Here is a 21,000-nt window from a genome sequence, read left to right as displayed (position 1 = left end):
TAAGCCCCTTCCAAAACGGTGAATCAGTTGGTCTCACTGTCACCTGTGACAAAGTCTTGGACTGCAGATACTTGTTACGGAGAATCTGCACCCATGTAGCGCCAGTCTCAACTGATAGCTTATACAGCCACTTACTGAGCAGGCATCTGTTCTTGACCTCAAGATTCTCAATACCCAGACCCCCTTGGTCCTTTGGTCTACAAATGATATCCCACTTGGCGAGTCGATACTTTCTCTTTAGCTCATCACTCTGCCAAAAAAATCTTGATCGGTAGAAGTCCAGCCTTCTCCTGACCCCAACTGGAACTTCAAAGAAAGATAGCAGGAACATCGGCATACTCGTGAGTACCGAATTAATAAGAATCAACCGGCCACCATAAGACATAAGTTTGCCCTTCCAGCAACTAAGCTTCTTCTCGAACCGATCTTCGATGCATTTCCACTCTCTGTTTGTTAGCTTACGATGGTGAATGGGTATACCTAGGTAAGTAAAAGGTAAAGCCCCTAATTCACATCCAAACAATTGCCTATAAGCCTCTTGTTCCTCCTTGGCTCTACCAAAGCAGAACAACTCGCTTTTATGAAAGTTAATCTTTAATCTGGTCAATTGTTCAAATAAGCATAACACCAGCTTCATATTTCTCGCTTTTGCCAAGTCATGCTCCATAAAGATGATTGTATAATCAGCGTACTGCAGAATGGACACACCCCCATCAACTAGGTGAGGCACCAAGCCACCCACCTGACCGGCCTCCTTTGCCCTACCTATGAGAATTGCCAACATGTCAACCACAATGTTGAACAAAATAGGGGACATTGGATCACCTTGCCTCAGGCCTTTGTGTGTCTGGAAATAATGACCTATATTGTCATTCACTTTAATTCCAACACTCCCTTTTTGCGTGAAGGATTCTACCTGGCGTCGCCAAGCTTCATCAAAACCCTTCATGCGTAAGGCCTGTTGAAGGAAGGGCCATTTGACTTTGTCGTACGCTTTCTCGAAATCCACTTTGAAAACAACCCCATCCAGCTTTTTCGTGTGTATTTCATGGAGCGTTTCATGAAGAACCACAACCCCTTCAAGGATGTTCATGTCCGGCATGGAAGCAGTTTGGGTAGGCTGCACCACAGCATGCGCGATCTGTGTGAGCCTATTAGTCCCGACCTTGGTGAAAATTTTGAAACTAACATTAAGAAGACAGATGGGCCTGAATTGCTCAATTCTCACCGCCTCTGTTTTCTTATATGTGCCGCGGTATTTGACAAACGATTTACATGACTAAAGTGAATGAGCGAGAAGAATGCCGCCAACTCCTTAATATCAGCAATGATGAGCCCCACCGGCAAGCGATCAACCGTCGAAGCATTGGTTCTCTAGATAACGGACAAACACAAACAGTCTGACTAGAGAACAACCCGTGGAAAGCCTTCCTAGCGGGTGAGAGCCACCGCACGCTGTAGCACTAGTGCTTCAACTAATTCTGGGGCGGTAACCTCATCAACATGCTTGCGGCAAGCCAGTAAGCAATATCCGATGTGGTTAATTACCACGCCAACGCCACTGCATCTGCCGGCGGAACTGAGCTATCACGCCTTGAAGCAATTACAGTCCTACCAGAATTCTGCATAATGAAATCAGCATAAGCCAAGGCTTTCTCAGCCACTCTACGAGGATGCATCTTAACATCATTGTTTCTTGCATCATTCCTGACCTCCCAAATATGCTAAATTGTTACCATCAAAGCCGTGGACTCGAGAGAGGTAGCTCTCAAGCACCATGCGCCTAGTTCGGACGGCTGGGGTTTCATCCTCGGCTCCTTCCTTATAATGTTTTGGTTGGCCTTATCTATAAAATGGGTCGAAAACCTATTTCCTGATTGCTGACTGTTTAGAATTTTTACTGATGTTTCACCTACACCGTCTTTCATTCCCCCCCTCAATACAATACAAACCATGAAACTTAGAGGAAAAGAAAAATAAGCTTGCGCAATCATTAGTCCCGGTCGATGGAACGGCGCGATTATGCTGTTATCAAAAGGCGTTGATGGAGCCATGGAGTAGACGCCACGGGACAGACTTGCTTAGATTATTACCGACTCTTTCGTCCATCGAAGTCCATGGGAACTCACCAATCACCGCTCGCATGGATATGAGCCATTCATGCTAATTGATCAACTGATATTATTGCCTACATTCCCTTAAACAGCACGCCATAGCCCTCACAGTTCCCTGCTCCAAAAGCATCACTCGGCAAGCTAGCAGCTGCCCCTGCTCCCAAGAAACGAGACGTCGGGCTTTACATGCAGCACGCGTTGCTTAACCATGAATTACTCCAACAAACTCCTTGTGAAAGAGTTCATAAGTTTACCATCGGTGCTATGCATTTCTCGGTTCCAAGCAGCAAGTTGAAACGAGAGATGTAACGGCAAACCTGACTAGAAATTTAACAGTATCAGCTCACTTCTGAGATGCAACTTTTATGAACTTACCTCTGAGATGCCTTGGCAAACAAATACTACTCCCTCCATCTCATAATATAAGAGCGCTGTCGATAGTAAAAGCGTTATCTCTGAACGTGTTTGGTTCAGAAAACCCCGAACTAAAGAAATGTTTTCGACTTACGAAGCTGCGACAGGAGATGATGACAACAAGGAGAAGATCGGAGTATTTAAATGTGCTAGAAACTGGGAGCATTGTCACATTCGATCAAAAGTTCAGAACAGGGGGCCACCGAAACAACAACAAGAGCTCGCGTGCATCGCCAGGGCTCCATCGTCCGATTCAGAGCCCCCAAGTCCCTCGCGAGTAACCGGAGAAGAAGACGAGATTACAACCTCACCATATTTACACTTGCAAAAACCTCGTCGAGAACTGGATCCTTCTCAGTCGAAGCAGGCAGGCAAGAACCGGATCCTTCTCGGTCGTCACGGCCTCACGGAGCCGCCGCATGTGTAGAACTGCGCGTCGGCCGCGGCGGCCGGCATGTCATTGTGGCACGCCGACGAGCCCGACGGCGGCACGAACCCCCGGGGCAGCATCGCCGAGAAGGCCCACGCGCCGGTGCCTCCGCCGCGTCCGCGCCCGCGGTCTGCTCTCCTCCTCCTCTCCCCGCCGACCGGTCGTCTCCACCCGCCACTCTTGGCCACGTTTGCATCATGCAATGGCGTCGTCGCCACGTGGAAGCCCTGCCCCGCCGAGGCGCTCGGGGGCCCCGCGGCCGCGAGGGTAGAGGAGGAGGACAGCAGAAGAACGACGATGATCAGCACCAGAACAAGAAGTGGAGGGTGGCGCGCGACGGCGGTAGAAGCCATCGGAGCAGGAGGAAGACGAAGAAGGCGCGTGGCGTGGGGGCGTACGTGCATGCGAGGAGAAGCTGGCGTCGAGGATGCGGGGCTCTGGTTGCTTTTGATCTTGCTTTTCTTGTGAGATGGTGAGATCTTGTGTGCCTCCCTTATAAGGAAGGACGGGTTTTGACCGGCGTGGTTCTTTGAGCCGGAGGGCAGGCACCCGCTTAGATTCAGGCTCGAGTGAATTGAAATATGACAAGAGCTCATAAAACAGAGTCCATTAGATTGGGGTTTCCCATTACTACTAGTTTACTACACAACGTCACTTCACTCACATTCACAGCGCACGGACACGCATGTTTAAAAAAAAGAGCATTTCTTTTGATAGTTTTATGTTTTGTTCGAATGCCATTCATGGAAGTGCCGTAATTTTAAAAGCGTGTATCAAAGTAAAAGTGTGCCTCTTGGGTCTTGACTCCCCTCCTCAGCTGCTCTACCTCTCAAAATTCAGTCAAAAATTTCCAATTATTTACCCGTTTATTTCGAATTACAAGTTTTTTTTACTTTGAATTCTGGAAGGTTGAAACATTCAACTTAAATCTAACATTCAACCCAAATACATGCAAATTTCAACCTATAATCCATTCATCTGAAGAAAACCATGATTCTAAACGGCATGCAAATTTTCATCTCTGAAAACTGATAAAACAAGAACATCCTAAATGGTGCCTGCCGAGGTACGGCCCCAGCGTCACTCTCCAGGTCTCAAAATACCACCTTACAGCTACAACATCTACCCAACAAACGAAGCATCAACCATTCAAGAGCCTATTACAGACTGCACAAACGGCAACACAGCGGGTGTGAAGCAGAGCACAGCTACAAGCACAGTTATGCTTCAACTGACACTCGAAGAGAAACCTCGGAGCTGTGCTGCAGAACACCATAAGAAGAGCAAGCAACCACGAACTACTACAGCAGCGGCACCCCTCTGTATATTAGATCCTCATTGGGAATGTTGGCTCTTCATTGGGAATTACGAACTCATGTTTCATTTGTGCAGCGACAGCTCTCGACGCGACGGTTCTTCGTCGGAAACTACCAACTCGTATTTCTTCTGCTGGTCGATCGATGGGTTAAAATGTACTGCAGAGGGTACCATCTTTCCTTAGTACTGTCAGCCTAACATGATGATGACTCCGTCCAGCCATCCAGGAAGGCAATGCATGCCAGTGCCAGGTTGGGTTTGCTAGCCTGGAACGAAACAACCTCGACCGCCAGCATCCTCAGGGAACCGGAATCTGAGGAAAAGAATCAATGCTCCAGCTTCATGCCACAGCTGTCGGATTCAAAGCAAAGAAGACGCTGTCCTGTCCTGTTCAGACTTCGGAATGGACAGGTGTGGTGTAGTTTCTGGCAGATGTAGCACACGGTTGGAGGAGGCGAGGGGCACCATCAAAGAGTGAGAGTCTTAAGTCCAGCACGCTAGGGTTCAGCAAGAAAAGAAAACCGCATGTTCGTCAGTCTTTTGCCGGCTCAGTCTTTTGGATGTGTTCATAGGATAGGGTATACATGCGTACGTTCATATAGATGAGTGTATGTGCGCCCCACCGCCGCTGGCGTGCGCCATCGGGCAAAGCCCGTGTGGTGCCGGCAGTGGCGGGACTGCTCTTGTGCGGCGGCGATTTTCTACGTCGCGGATTTGAAGGCGGGCGCGGCGGGCGTCGGCGAGCGGAGCGTCAGCCTCTGCGCGGCGTGTGGCGTCCACGCCGTCGGCTCCCCTCCGGCAGGCCTTCGCGAGGTGGCGGCACCCTTTGTCGTTGGATCCGGCTAGTCCGGCCGGCTGACTCCATGGGGCGGCTGCTCTGGCTCGGGACTCTGCTCCCCGACACGGATGTGGTGCGGGGTGGCGCACGCGGAGCAGACCTTCCTCATCAACCGATCTGGAGGGTTGTACATCCCCTATGGCACTCTCTTCCCTGTAGGTTCCGGTTGATGGTGGCTCGAGGTTGCCGGATTCGGAACAGACAGAAGTTGATGGCGTAGGATTGGGACCGAGGAAAGTTTGGTCGGTTGACCCGGCAGCGGCGACGTCTGTCGGTGTCGTTTTCCTCCTTGAAGGCACAGTCGAGGTCTCTCCTATCCACACCGATCCCCTCCTGGACGAAAGTCCAAAATCCGCCTTGGATTGGGCGGCGGCGCCACCATACGCGTCATGCCCTTCATGGAGGCGCCGTCTTAGGAGGCTTGGGTTTGCGGGAAAGGGTTGCTATAGGCGATGGGCTCGAGTGACAAGGGCTTGAGTGACGACGGTGGGCAGGTGGAGCGGCGTGCCATCTACCGCGTCGACGATGGCGGGTCTTGGCAGTAAGGTGCAACTAAGTCTCGGTGATGGATGCGTCTGGATGGACGAGCGCAGGGCGGTGGCACTGTTTTGGCGCCGTGGCGGCGTCGACGGATGGCCGGCCTGGAAGGATGATGTGGATCTCCTTCCTGGAGATAGGTCGGCAGTTCGATGGTGATGTCGGCTTTCAAAACGTGTGCATGCGGTATACGTTTTAGCTTTGCTGCACCGAGTGCAGGCTCCTGATATGTCATGCTGGCGGATCGGCGATGACCTCGGTTCTAGATGCTAGGAGTGAGAGCACTCCGCATTATCGAGTTTGTAGATGTTAGTGGTGGCTTCGGGTGGTTTGATGTATGTTTTTGTTAGCCCATTGTTGAATAATTAATAGAGATGATTGTGTGCATCGATTGATGCAGAGGTTAGGATTTTAACCTTCTTTTCAAAACAGAATAAGTGTACATGCGTATGCGTATATATGAGTGTGTGGGTATGTACTGTGTTTAAAAAATAAAGCCTTGGCTAACTCTGTAACAACAACTTGATTCAGACCTTCAACCCGAGTCTGACTAATACAACATGTCTCAGTTCTGCCATTCTGTGACCTCTGAAGAAGGTTGCAAACTACCAAGCAGGGCTTGGAGGAGGTTATTTATTGAGTTGATTATAAGGGTTTCGACGGGTTCATCAATTCGAAGTGGACGCCGGACCGCATGTACTATGCACGCTGTGCGTACATAGCCCAATTGTTGATCCTGAATAGCTGGTTTGAGATTGCTTATTATTATCACACCGCCCGCGTGGTCGTACATAGCCCAATTTTTTTTTAGGGTCGTACATATCCCAATTTGAAGGGCTCAATTCACGCGTCTGCATATAATATGGAAATCGAGGACACCGCATAATTTCAGTTTATGCAGTGAATACAGTTTTTTCGAAGGAATACGGTGGACACACTGCAGGGCATGAGCAACTTGAGTTTTCATTCGTTGCAAAAAAAAAACAGAACTTGAGTTTTCATTTATTTTTTTCAGCGCCGTGCCACTGGATGCAAACTGTAATTTTTACAACGTTTATTACATCCTTAAAACTAGGTGATTTCCCCGGGCGTTACTGTGGGGTTTAAAAAAATTAATTTTAGATAAATTTTATATGAATGAAATGATCTAATTCAAAAGTTATTATTTTCGAAAGCAATTGTGTGTGAACAAAGAGTATGCATGCACGATGGATCATTGGAGATGTAACATTTAAATTGGGCTATGCATGTGCTTCAAAATAGATTTAGTGAATGATGATGTGACACGCTTGATGATGTAAAGGGTTGCATGTTGAGAGAATTAGAGTCAGTGAGGATCAACTATTTAGGTTTTATATTCCCTTCGTCAGGAAAAGTTGTCCCTCAAATGGATATATCTAGCACAGAGTTAGTGCTAGATACATCTATTTGAGAGATAAGTTTGGGATAAGTTTTTTCGGATAGAGAGAGTAGGTACCTACATCCACATGCACACCGTTTAAATCAGCGCATAAGCTTCAATGGCGTGGCAAACGGTGATATTAAAATAAAACCTTTCATTTACATGGGATCGGAATGCATATAGCCTTTTTCTTAAACAATGCCTATTACTCCCTCTTATCTGAATTAACTGGCATAGCCTCCATACAATGTCAGTGAGTACTTTCTTCATTCGGATTTATAAGGCTCATTTATATTGCCTTAAATGGACAAACTTGTAAAGAAAACATCTACAACTTCCTGTAAGTACACAAACGCAAATACCTAAGGACTAGTGATATTGATTTGATACAATAGATGTTGATATTTTCACCGTACATTTGGAAAACTTAAACAATTCCGACGAGTAAACGAGCCTTGTCGAACAAATGACATCCTTAAATAAGAAACAACTCAACTGCAAAATTACCAGGCCTCCTTAAGCATGAATCTAAGGAGTAAGAAACCGAAAACCCAATTTGGCTCCGGGGTGCATGTGCTTCTGCACGCGAAAATGTTTTTCGAAATGCCAAAAATTCCCAACAAATTTTTTATGTATTCATAGTCGCATCAAAATGCTACCTGCAAATTTTTAGGACCGTGAAAAAAAACAAATTGAACACTAATGTTATCTTTTTTTTTCATCGACGAAACATTATTGCTCCGTTTCACATAAAAATTGTCAAGCATGCTTGCGACACTAACATGAACAACCCAGAAAAACAGAATTTTCTGAAAAAAAAATTGAGTTACTGTTCACACGGGAGCAAGTCTCCCGGGAGCTAAAATGCCTCCCCTAAACGAAGCCTATTACACACACGATATGCGCAGGCGCGCACACATGCACATGTCATCCAAACCGAAATGTAAATATTATGGTAATCTAGTCTTTCTGGAACACACTCGTCATCCAAACCGAAACGTAAATTTCCTGGTAATCTAGTCTTTCTAGAACTTGGAGCCAAGAAGTTCGACGACTCCTTAGGGCCTCTTTGATTCATAGGATTGCAAAAACATAGGAATAGGGAAAGCGTAGGATTGGAATGGCATGTCCATTATCCCTATGGGATTTGAGTTTGTTTGATTGTGCCACGAGAAAAACAAAGGATTTCTTCCTGTGAAATGTAGTACAAATGAATCCTTGGGAAAAATCCTACAGGATTCAATCCTACGAATCAAACGATCAACGTAGGAAAAATTCCTAAGGATTCTAATCCTTCAAAGATCCTATGAAAACCCTTTGAATCAAAGAGACCCTTAGTAGTGTCCGTTTTAGCATAGCCCGTACCTGCAACCAATTGATACACGAGAACATAACTTGCATACAAGATTGAGCATTTTTCTGTTCAAACACAATATCATTACGGTAGAATCAAATATACCAAAAAAATGTCCCAACGTCCACTCAAATAGATCTCGGCCTGGGTGTTGGTGTCAAAACCGGCAGATCTCGGATAGGGGGTCCCGAACTGTGCGTCTGAGGATCAATGGTACCAAGGGACGATGGGGACACAATGTTTACCCAGGTTCGCCTTAGCCGAAGTTGAGCGGGAGCTGAAAGATGCCATCGGCAAATGCGAGGCTTTGGAGGAGAAGGCGTCGGTCCAGTCGACTGAACTCGCCAAGGCTCTCCAAGATGCGAAGGCGGCGCGGGTCGAGTCCCGAAGTGCTCGCGAGGAGATCCATCAGGCGAAGCAGATAGCGGCTGGTAAGGTCTTTCTTTTGCAGAGTATTTTTTGAGGTCAAAGGTATGCTTTGCTCACACGAGTGTGGAGTTCTCCAGACGCGTTTGCGGATTTTCCGAGGAGTGTCGCTGATGCCGCACAGTTCTTCCGAGCCCAGGAGGAGAACTTGACTGAGAAGTTGTTCTGGTCGCAATTTCTCGCGCCGGAGCACTCGACGCCTCTGAACGACCAGCTGAAGCAGCTAATGGAGCTGCATAGGGTGGCAGCCTTGGCCATGAAGGACTTAATAGTCCAACTCTGGCCGGCCGAACCTATTCCCAGCAGCTACTTTAGTTTGGTCAAGCGGCTTGTCGATGCGCGGCCCCGAATTGATGCTATAAAGCGTTCAGCCTGCATAGAGGGTGCTCGGATGGTCTTCGCCCGCGTGAAAATGCAATGGGCGAAGATGAAGGCCACCGACGTGGCGACCGCAGGCCCCCCGAAGGCAAGGATCATCGGAAGCCGGAGAGGTACTTTGACGACGTCCTGGAAGGGGCCCAAATAGTAGAGGGCCAATGTCCTAAGGACGTGATATTTGATTAGATGTGTTCGGGTTGTAAAAACTATGTTATGAACCCATGCTTGTAATATATCTATGTTTGCGCCATTTGTTTTCAAGCGATATTTCCTCCTCTGCGGCTGTTTATTTCTGAAAGTTGCCAGTCGTCGGCTTCAGCCCCCACGTAGATGCTACGGGGGTGTTCAGCGTAACGCGTGACCACACTTTATCCAACGTCTTAGTCCGTAAAGGAGGCGCCCGCGAGGTGAACCAGGCAATTAGACTATTGGGGCTTTATTACTTTCACTTAGCTATAGGAGTTTGACTGTGGAGCTAAGTACTAGCCCCTGGTGCGTGTGCGGCTATCCGGACTACGGTGCCGTTTATCCACGCGGTTGGATGAAGACCAGCCCCTCGTATAACACGGAGTAAATCGCCAACGATTTGGAGTATAAGACTAAGTCGCTAAATCGCCGACTAGCTCTCGCTTATCATGACAGTCAGTTTTCGGCTTTCTCTACTGAGGTACTTCACCGGACGAATCAGAAATACAATCGCAGTAGTTTTCCCTTTACTACCTTAGCCGAACAAGCGGAACGTACGGTGGTAAGCACAGGAGCCGAGCAACCCAACTATATACCAAAGACACGATTCCGAGCCGATGCATATAATGCAATATCCGGGACGCCGAAGAGTACCCTATATGTGTTCGGACTTTGAAAACGTGTGGGGCCGAATACAGCCCCCGGTGTTAATGCCGGACTGAAGCACGTGTGGCAGTCTGAAGTGAGGATGGAATACAGATGACAATATGAAATAAATCAGTACCCAAAAAAAGTGGTGATCAACTGTTTCCTTTATACCCTGATTAATACGTTGAGACGTGTTATTACAGATAATGCCAGAAAGCCAAGGCCATTTTACATGCCGAGAGTTTACACAAGGGAAATGTTTATACAGGGCCTTTTGAAGAACAGTGGCTTGAAGATCCCGATGATGCCTTGCTGCACGTCTGCGCCGTTTCTCCTTGGTTGGAAATCCTTTGAAAGGGGGATCTGGAAAGAGTCCCTATACGACCGTAGAGTAGGTAGGTTTTTAATGAACCTGCATAAAAAAGGTTAAGGTCTGAATAGGGCGTACTATAGACCTTTTCCGCGATGTGCCTCCGGTGCTGCCCAAGGTATTTTAAGTGAGTAATTATGCACACACGGTACGTATGCCGCAACCTTATGGGGCGAACGACGGAGGCTGAACTGCTATTCAAGCTCCGGATCCGCCGAGCTGTCGTGCTGTAATACGAATCAGGCTCGCTAAGCGGTGTCATGGGTCTTGATGACCAATGAGCTATTCGGCTTAATGAGGCCTCCCTTAACTTCGGCTGCTAGGGCCGCAGTGTGCTCCTCAGTACGGAGGGAGCGCTCCATATTTCCATTTACTGTGATGACGCCACGCGGTTCGTGCATTTTAAACTTCAAATAAGCATAGTGTGGGACTGCATTGAAGCAGGCGAAAGCAGTTCGTCCAAGCAGTGCATGATAACCACTTCGGAAAGGGACGATATCGAAGATCAAATCCTCACATCGAAAGTTGTCTGGAGAGCCGAATACTACTTCCAGTGTTAAGGACCCCGTGCAGCGGGCCTCCACGCCGGGTATCACTCCTTTAAAGGTAGTATTACTAGGCTTGATTCTTGATGGGTCGATACCCATCTTACGAACAGTGTCTTGATAAATCAAGTTGAGACTGCTGCCGCTGTCCATAAGGACTCTAGTGAGATGGTATCCGTCGATGATTGGATCGAGGACCAGGGCCGCCGAACCTCCGTGACAGATACTGGTTGGGTGCTCCCTGCGATCAAAGGTGATCGGACAAGCCGACCATGGGTTGAATTTTGGGGCGACAGGCTCTATGGCGTAGACGTCCCTTAATGCACGCTTGCGCTCCCTCTTGGGGATGTGGGTGACATATATCATGTTCACAATTTTCACCTCAGGGGGAAAATTTTTCTATCCCCCTGTGTTCGGAGGGCGAGGCTCATCATCGTCATCGCTTTGAGGTCCTTTCCCCTTATGTTCGGTATTTAATTTACCGGCCTGTTTAGAAACCCAACAGTTTCTGTTGGTGTGGTTGGTAGGCTTGTCAGGGGTGCCATGAATCTGGCAAGGCCTATCCAGTATTTTATCCAAATTCGATGGACCGTCCCTATTTCCTTTGAACGGCTTCTTCCGTTGACCGGGTTTAGAGCCGTTGAATCCGGCGCTTACCACCGTATCCTCGGTTTCTTCATTGTTGTCACGACGCTTATTTTTGTTGCGTCGCGGCCTTCCATTGCCGTCCCTGGATTTAGAGGTGCCGGGGTCGCTGGTACTGTTGCTTCTACGAGCCAACCTGCTATCTTTGCCCACACAGAAGCGGGTCATAAGTGCAGTAAGAGCTGCCATAGTCTTCGGCTTTTCCTGACCGGGGTGTCGGGTGAGCCATTCGTCACAGACACTGTGTTTAAATGCCGCTAAGGGTTCAGGGTCCGGGCAGTCGACGATTTGGTTCTTTTTAATTAAGAACCGAGTCCAAAGTTTGCGGGCTAACTCTCTGGGTTGCTGGACTATGTGACTCAAGTCATCGGGGTCCGGTGGCCGGACATAAGTGCCCAGAAAGTTATCTCGAAAAGCGTCTTCTAAGTCCTCCCAACTGCCAATGGAGTTCTCTGGGAGGCTATTCAACCAGTGACGTGCTGGTCCTTTTAGCTTTAGGGGGAGGTATTTGATGGCGTGGAGATAATCTCCGCGAGTCATGTGAATGTGGAGAAGAAAATCTTCAATCCATACACTGGGATCTGTCGTGCCATCGTAAGGCTCGATGTTCACGGGTTTAAACCCCTCTGGGAACTGGTACTACATTACCTCGTCGGTAAAGCACATGGGGTGTGCGGCAGCACTATATCGGGCGACATCGCGATGGAGCTCGGATGACATCTGTGTTCGGGGCTGACCCCGGGTTTGGTTATGTTTGTCGTGCCAGGCCTGATGGCCGTCATCTCGCGCTGGAGCGTGTCCTCTTGATCCATAGATTGATCTTGTCTGGCCGGCTCTATTTTCCAGGTCCTGACGTAAGTCGTACGTGTAGCCCGGATCCACTGTCTCTTTGCCTCTATGGCGAGGTGGCGCGGGCTGGTGTTCGACATAATTAGCCGCTTTGTCCCGTCCACGTGGTGGTCGGTCCTGTTGGTCAGCCTGATTGTATTTTAACGGTATTGGCTCAAGGGCCTCGTCGTCAAATTGTGGCAGTAGCCTGTGTTTTGGGTAACTCTTTGTCGGGCGCTCGAGGCCATATTCTTCGGCAGCCAGGACCTTGGTCCATCTGCCATTGAGCGTATCCTGTTCGGCTTGAAGCTACTGTTGTTTCTTTTTCAGGCTTCACGCAGTGGCGATGAGCTGTCGCTTGAAGCGTTCTTATTCGAGGGGTTCCTTTAGGACGATGAAATCTTCGTTGCCGAGGCTGACATCCTCTTCGGAGGCAGGTAAGTAGTTACTGTCTTCCGAGTCCTCGTGATTGGCATGTTCGGGGCTGTATTGACCTTCTTCCCTTTCATCCTACTCAAACACAGGCTCAACGGGGTGATCGGGATCTTTGTTGTTATCCAGAGAGTTATTATCTCTGGTGTCCATATCGCTGTCCCTTGCCCGACGCGATCGTGAGCGGCACCATTGACGCCGACGCTTTGGTGCTTCATCGACGGGCTTATCCTCGTCTGGGTTTTGAGTGCCATCGTCGTTCCTCTTCTCAGGTGTGTCCACCATGTATACGTCGTACGTAGAAGTGGCCGTCCAATGCCCCGTGACAGGCGGGTTCTGGCCTGGTTCAGCCTCGACATCGTCGTCCATGCCATCGATGTCTTCGGAGGCGTAGTCTAGCATGTCGGTTAGGTCCTCGACAGTGGCTATTAAGTGGGTGGTGGGTGGGACGTAAAATTCCCTGCTCTCAGCCCCCAGTTCGGGCTAGGCGTAGTTCGGAGGTAATACTTCCGTGATGGCGAGAGATCGCATTAGGTCCAGTGTCTCGTTTAGGAGCGAAAGCTGGACGGGCGTCTGAGGACCTGCAGAGCTAGGTCCGGTAATAACCACTTGACCAAGCTCAATGGACGTAGGCCTCGAGAGTTCGGAGTTAACGTCCAGAGGCGAGTCCGGCTTTTCGATGACGGCGTGGGTCCCGTTTGACTCCGGGCCCGCTGACAGCATGGTCACATCTGGGTCTCCGACGGGGAGCTCCGTAATGGGATAGAGTCCGACGGGGTTTATCCTCCCGTCTTCGGACGAAACGATCCGCCTCAGATCTAAGGCCGGGGCGGGCGTCGGCCCTTGAGCGGAATCTGATGGTGGATCCGACGGGCCTTCTTCATGTGGGTGAAAAGCGGCGGCCGAGGCCGAGAACCCTTTGAAGACCAAGTCTCCTCGGATATCAGCGATGTAGTTCAAGCTTCCAAACCTGATCTGATGACCAGGGGCGTAGCTATCGACCTGCTCGAGGTGACCAGTTGAGTTGGCACGCAGAGTGAAGCCGCCAAACACAAAGAGTTGACCAGGGAGAAAAGTCTCCCCGGAAACAGCATCGTCGCCGATTATAAGGCGAGCCATCGATCCTTCTGTCGAAGACATAATGGAACTCTCAGTGAAAGCACCAATGTCGGTGTCAAAACCGGCAGATCTCGGGTAGGGGGTCCCGAACTATGCGTCTGAGGATCAATGGTAATAAGGGACGATGGGGACACAATGTATACCCAGATTCGGGCCCTCTTAAGGAGGTAAAATCCTACGTCCTGCTTGATTGTATTCGATGAGTATATGGGTTACAAGAGTTGATCTACCTCGACATCGTAATGGCTAAACCCTAGCTGTCTAGCCTATGAGAATTATGATAGCCTCTACGGACTAAATCTCCTGGGTTTATATACACACCGGAGAGGCCTAGGGTTGTACAGAGTCGGTTTGTAGGGGAAGGAAATAACTTATCCCGACAGCAAACTTGCCATTCACGCATATAGGAGTCCTACCCGGACACAGGGGAAAGTCTTCTACTTTTATCTTCACGGCCCATCAGTCCGGCCCATATCAAATAGTCCGGACGCCCGAGGCCTCCCTAATCCAGGACTCCCTCAGGAGGTCCGGCGTGATGGTGGCCTCCCGGTGTCGCGGCGGTTTCACGGTGGCTCGGCGGATCAACCTGCGGCGGCAGCCGGCTTCTCCGGCATCGGCTTGTCTGCGATCGGACCATTTCGTCCTTCGTCCCATCTACTCGTCGCCCGAGCGCTACTTCCGTCGAAGGGTTGGCCCTTTCCTAGCTGTGGTCCATCGCTCGTCTCGCGCACGGTGCAACATGATTCAGCTCGTCTCACGCACAGTGCAGCAGGAGCGAGCTTGTCTCGCGCGCGGTGTTGCAGGACTGACCTCGTCCACTTCACGGTGCTGCAGGACCGAACTCATCTCGCGATCGGGGCTGCAGGACGGGTTGATGGATGCCAGTGCTGGCCGGCCTAGTGGGTCTCGACGCTGGGGGTCGCCTAGGGGTGCGAAAGGTTGGACCTTTCCGCTCGTCTCTTTGGTTGGGGTAGCGGCGGGTCTCGGGTGAGGTGGTGTCAAGGTCTTGGACGCCGGGGCGGTGGCTCTGGTGGCGGTAGCACGATGCTCTTGGGCAGTGCCCGTGGTTTTGTGCTGCCCGGTGCCCATGGCCGTGTGGGCGGCGTGGTAGCCGGGGTGTGGCGTTCGGTGACGGTGAGTGTTGGCCGGGATGAAAACTCGTTCTATCTTTGGACGGACCGGCGGTGGCGGAGCTCGTTCCCTTCTTGAAGGCGTCGCGGGTCTCACTGCCCGTCGTGCGGCTCCAGGGGAAACTCTGATCCTCGGATCGGGCAGTGGTGGCGCTCCAGTGTCGTATCCTTCCTGAAGGCGCCGCCTTGGAGTCCACGGTTCGTCGTATGCGGCTTCATCTCTTCGTGCTGATAGTGCTAGGGGTGGTGTAGCTGCACTCAACGCCTATGTATCCTGCCTTGGGTGTGTGTGGTGTTGATGTGCGTTTGTACTGGATGATGTTGATCTTTGCTTTATATATAAAGCGTGGCGGGAGCCTTTTTGGTAATCAACAAGCAAAAGATTTATCTTTTATAACCACAAACTAAAAACATATGATATATTATGACATAGATAGAGTTATGTTAAAAGCCTAGGGAACAACCCGCTAGTACATGGCAAGGAAGGATTCCAACTAATGAGAGCAAGTACAATAATATGATGTATGCGTACTGTAAGACATTAAACATTACTTCATCCGTTTCACAATGTAGTGCTAGTGCATATAGATTTTTTGAAAAGTTGAACTTCACAAACTTTGAAAGTTTGTAGAGGAAAACATATACATCTAAAATACCAAATACATATAATTATATACATCACAATATGTACTTTCATATTATATATTTTTGTATTGTAGATATAAATAGCTTTTTCCTATAAACTTGATCAAAATTTGTAAAATTTGACTTTCTAGAAAATCTGTATGCACTATATTATAAAACAAGGGTGTATATTTTTCCTTAGTTAAAGGAGAGAGAAGAGAAACAGACTACAGATTAACAAACAGCTGTAGCACGTGCTCCTAGACACTACATGGGAGAGTGAAGTAGACCATGTATCAATAAAGTAGTACATATTTATATATATCTATTGTACTTGTCGGCTGTAAATTTGGCTATAAATGACATAGTAACATCATATAACCAACAACTGACGGTACTATTAACCATGCTCTGATGGAGGCAAACAAGAGGAGAGAGGAAGGCACACCAGCTTTTCTCCTTGCATTTGTCGTTGGCAGCCTCCCAGATGCCCCTGGCGCCAGCAGGGACTCTTCTTCCTCGCCTAGCCACCCGCGTAGGCTTCCCACCCCTTTATTTTTGGTATTTTCCCCCTTGTTTTGCTTTTCTTCTTCTTTTATTTCTTGCATTTTAATTCATGAATATTTATTAAAATTAGTGAACATTTTTTAAAATCAATGGTTTTGTTTAAAACTCATGAATATTTTTAAAGTCCCTAATTAAAATTTGTGATATTTTAAAATCACATTTTTTCTTGTAAAAATCATGGTTTTTTACCTGCTGGAATCAAATCCAAAATGTGTAAGGATACCACAACCACGTACCAAACAACCCCACTCTCCTCTCAGAACAATTATCATCTTCAATAGCGACCCAACATGACATACAGATGAAAACAGAAACACCGCTAAAACATAATTAAACCCAAGCCAACATAGGTAAAAGCATAACGAAACAAACGGCCGTAATAACCCGCTAGATAAAAATGAGTTGATCCCAACAACTTGTTGCTAGAGAAAAAAGAGTCAATGCCACGAGTGAAGAATGGCGCGTGCGTTTGCCTCTGGTTATACTTGGTGTATCCAAAATGAAAATCACGTGAGGGCAATAGAACATATTGCCTGCAAAAAAAAAAGAACATATTAGAAAACTAAAGGTTAGTTTAAACAATTTTCACGGTGCCATCACAGGCTCGGTTAGAATACCTACTAGTTCCATCAGATATTTAACAAACCTCGTAGCTCGGAGCAAACAAAACCCTGATTAAGAAAGAAGCCCCCGCAAAAAAAATTAGAAAGAGAGAACTCATACGTGGTTTATATCTAGAAACTGGAAAAGCTTACAACCACAAGTTGTTGAACGAGATATGGAAATGAGCGAAACGTACGTGTTCATCTGCTAAGGTTGTTAATCTTCCCAAGACTAAGGTTAAAAAAACAATTCTTCCCAAGACTTGTAGTGTTCTCCAATACTACATCACCAGCTCACCCTGTACCTATAAATACCCGTACAGCACAAAGCTACCAAATACAAGAATCACCACTAAATAAATTAACTGGAGCAGCTAATCAACAGTCGGGGGCTTCTTCTCTCATTCGAGCCAACCATGAGCTGCAGCTCGAGCTTTGCGAAGGCCAGCAGCCTCGCCATCCTCCTCCTGCTGGCTCTCACGCTCCAGCAGCTCGAGGCAGACATGTCAATGTCGTGCTCCGGCATGCTCACCGACTTGTCTCCGTGCCTCGGGTTCCTGCAGGGCGAGGAGGACTACCCCTCGGCCGACTGCTGCGACGGCGCGTCCAGCCTCGTGGCGGCCGCGGCCACCACGGCCGACCGGCAGGAGGCGTGCGAGTGCCTCAAGTCGGCCGCGGGAGAGGGCAGCGCCGAGGTGACTGCTTCGCGGGACTTGCCGGCCGACTGCGGCCTCTCCCTGCCGTTCACTATCTCCCCCGACGTCGACTGTTCCCAGTGAGTATACTTTATAAAAAAAAACAGTAAACACGCAGGCGCTTAAAACACGCAAGCATATACTCATCCTATAAATACATGTATGTAAATTTTACCCATACGAGGCACTTTCTACGGACTGAGCCGGCAGATCTTGAGATTGACAAAGTCGCTACAGGCACCTTGTCATCGATGATATACCAAACCACTCAAAGAATAATGAGGAAAGCCTAAAATAATTTCTGTAAATATGCAAGCACATGTGTCAAGTCTAGCACTTAAACCCACATGAACTAGTTCAACCACAAGGATCATTCCTTGACAGATGAAAATTATCTATATAGTGTTTAATTTTTTTACCTATATAGAGTACTATAATTTAGACTCACATATGCGCACGTCTACCACCATCACTTGCATACAGAGTCACACAGTGATTGCTGTGAACTGGAAGAATAACCGGTGCTCTTAGCAGTTAGGTGCTACCATGGTATGAATTTTTTTTAAATAACTTTTTAATACTCATAAGACCTGTTGAATTTGTGGGAATTCAGACATGCGGACTAATCCATGGACGTTTGATGTACGACATTGAAGGACAAAAAGTGTTCGGACCATGCAGTTCAAACATTTAGAGGCATTTTGATTGGTTGTGTTGAAGATACGTAAGTGTTGCGAGCCTCGGATATTCTCTCAAGGACTAATCCTATTTTTTTATAAAAATATATTTTATTGACTCCAAAGTTACATCAAGACTATACATCATCATAGAGTTCAAAAAAAAAAGAGTTCATAACTGGGTTTGGCAGAACTAGATGCACATATGGTATTCATCATATATAAATAAAAAAAATGTAAAAAAAGTCCATTTTCCCTTTCAACAAGCATTGTGGATCAATCTTCAAACATTTACGGAAACATAAAGATGTATTTTTGTGGCCTTGTAGACAATACACACCCTTTTGAAACTTTAAAGCTTTTTTTCATATGAACATTTTTTGTGACCTTGTAGACTATGCACACCCTTTGTGTAACCAGTAGCGGGTAACCGGGCTGCGAGCCAACGACAATGTTCGATCCCCTGGGTGGTCAACCATGTGAGATATCTATGTAGGGCGGGGAGTAACCATTAAGTATATATATCATTCAAAGTGAATTTGGTCCAGGAGTAAAGATGAAAATGGGTCACGCATATGGTGGGCACAACAATTTTGTACCCATGCCCAACATGCTCAATCAAGGGTGCCAATGTCTACCGATATCTGTACCTACGGGCAAAAAAAAAGTCTACCGATATCTGTATCCACGGGCAAAAGCCTTGGTAATGCTCTACTTGGGTGCCCAAGGGGTACCAATGAGCAGCTTAGCATACATTGAAGTACATGTCACTCAATAGTATTTGGATAGAAATATGAAATTTAACTCAATTTCATGACACAGTCAAACAAAAAAGACTTCACTAAAACAAAGGACTTAATGCACATGCACATCACATAAATAGGTTTGTGACTACAATAGTTCAGGATATGCACAACGGCGGTTGTCCAACTAAAAATTGCATCATAGTATACCCCATGTGTCAGCTTGTCATGTCAGGTCCGGGTATACTTGTGGACACAAATTTGTGCCTGCCCTACACATGACTAGTCAGCTAGGGTTCCGGTACTGTCAATGGGCATAAAACATGCCCAACACATGAGGGTCGAGTGCCCATGGGTACCCATGCCCATAAAAAAATTGCCATGTAATCCCGATCATAAGAAATAAAAAAACAACACAAGAAAATTTCATGATGAACACAATAACATTTTCTGGATGCATGGCAATGAGTGAAAGAGGAATCATTTAAGGAGGGTTAACCTTTTTTCTACATTGTATGTTCTACAGGATCGACTGAAATGAAATGGACACCCCCTCATATGGCGGATCAGATGAAGACAAGGAGAAAGTATCTTGAGCCATGCCACAATGAAATAAATGATCATGTGATGTAACCATTTGATCTTATTAGCCACAAGAAAAGGAACAAAAAAAAGTAGACGATCTCTCGTGTCAATTGCGTGTGCCATTTGTTTTTAGTATTTTCTTGGTTTATGCCAATATGTAATAGTGTTGTGTGTGCTACTATTACTATACACCTTTATGAACACACTTCTAATATCAGCTTTGTGCTTTTGTTTGGGCTCATCACCATTCTTTTGCCCTTTCTGAAAGAATCCTATTACCTAAAAAAGTTGACCCTCCACGGTCAAACAAAAAATTGTTGACCCTCACTACCTCCAATTCTCTCAACATGTAGCCTTCCACCTAACCAAATGTGTGTAAGGCCCCACATGTGAAACTATTTCAGACTTAGTGCATTGCTGCCAAATCCATGATAGAGGCGCATCTGACACACGTGGTTATACGATACAAGGTTTACATCGTGGAATATCATTACAAAAACCATCTATGAAGAAGCAATATAAATACATAGGTCTCACATGAGGCAAACTCCAAATATTACATTCAAGTCACAACATAACACATCCATTACATAACAAGTTTGAGTACAGCCTGGAGCAAATGCTTGAAGAGGGTAGAATGGAAAATCAAATTGGATCCCAACCCTGAGGTCGCAGGCTACCGCCCGGGATCTCCTATCTACTCATCGTCATCGTAGTCCACATAGGATTCAAGGGGAGTGTAATCGTAGTAGTAGCAATCCTCTACAATGGTGGTTATAGTAAGGGTGAGTACATGACATACACAACAAGACTCATCAGGACCTATTCTACATATGCAACATGTTTCAAGAAAAAGGATAAAGTGGTTTAGCGGCAAACTGGTCATTGATACGTCTTCAACGTATCTATAATTTTTGATTATTTCATGCTATTATATAATCAATCTTGTATGCTTTATATGCAATTTTATATCATTTTTGGGAACTAACCTATTAGCTCAGTGCCCAGTGTCGGTTTCTGTTTTTGCCTATTTTATTATTTCGCAGAAAAATAGTACCAAGAGAAGTCCAAATACGATGAAACTTTATGGTGATTTTTTTGGACCAGAAGGGACCCGAGAAGCTTCGGGAGGAGGCCAAAAGACGCATGAGAGAGCCACAATTTCACACGGCGCGCTCCCAGGGGGAGCCACCTGAGCTTGTAGAGCCCACGTAACTCCGTTTGACCTAATTCCACTTCTATAAATTCCCATAAATCCCAAAACCACCAGAGAGAGCCCCTGAATAATTATTCCGCCGCCGCAAGCTTCTGTTCTTCCGTAATCCCATTTGGAGACCTTTTTCGGTACTCTGCCGGAGGGGGTATCAATCACGGAGGGCTTCTATATCAACCTT

The 21,000-nt window shown here is 47.2% G+C and overlaps 2 protein-coding genes across 3 annotated transcripts in view; one reads left to right on the top strand and one right to left on the bottom strand.

Moving 5' to 3' along the window:
• LOC123171145 (nuclear intron maturase 1, mitochondrial) overlaps window positions 1-1,679 on the bottom strand; it is a 47,720-nt gene extending 46,041 nt beyond the window's left edge. The window contains exons 1-2 of the mRNA XM_044588772.1: window positions 1,608-1,679; window positions 1,276-1,374 (exon numbers count right to left, since the gene is read on the bottom strand). Coding sequence (XP_044444707.1) covers window positions 1,276-1,374; window positions 1,608-1,679 — 171 coding nt within the window. The remainder of the gene's footprint in view (window positions 1-1,275; window positions 1,375-1,607) is intronic.
• Window positions 1,680-17,262: 15,583 nt separating this feature from the next.
• Window positions 17,263-19,820, top strand: LOC123168877 (non-specific lipid-transfer protein 4.1). 2 transcript variants are annotated; one of them, XM_044586738.1, is made up of 2 exons: window positions 17,263-17,681; window positions 19,548-19,820. In XM_044586738.1, the coding sequence occupies exons 1-2, from the start codon at window positions 17,323-17,325 to the stop codon at window positions 19,555-19,557; spliced, it is 369 nt and encodes a 122-aa protein (XP_044442673.1). In that variant the 5' UTR covers window positions 17,263-17,322; the 3' UTR covers window positions 19,558-19,820. The 2 variants fall into 2 exon arrangements, with proteins under 2 accessions (XP_044442673.1, XP_044442674.1); XM_044586739.1 differs by lacking the exon at window positions 19,548-19,820 and adding an exon at window positions 17,786-19,539 and having other exon boundaries at window positions 17,270-17,681.
• Window positions 19,821-21,000: the final 1,180 nt, after the last annotated feature.

The sequence above is a fragment of the Triticum aestivum genome, chromosome 7D, assembly GCF_018294505.1.
Source record: "Triticum aestivum cultivar Chinese Spring chromosome 7D, IWGSC CS RefSeq v2.1, whole genome shotgun sequence".
Classification (NCBI taxonomy): Eukaryota; Viridiplantae; Streptophyta; class Magnoliopsida; order Poales; family Poaceae; genus Triticum; species Triticum aestivum.
Note: the sequence above shows the minus strand (reverse complement) of the source record. Positions and strands in the feature narration are given on the sequence as shown.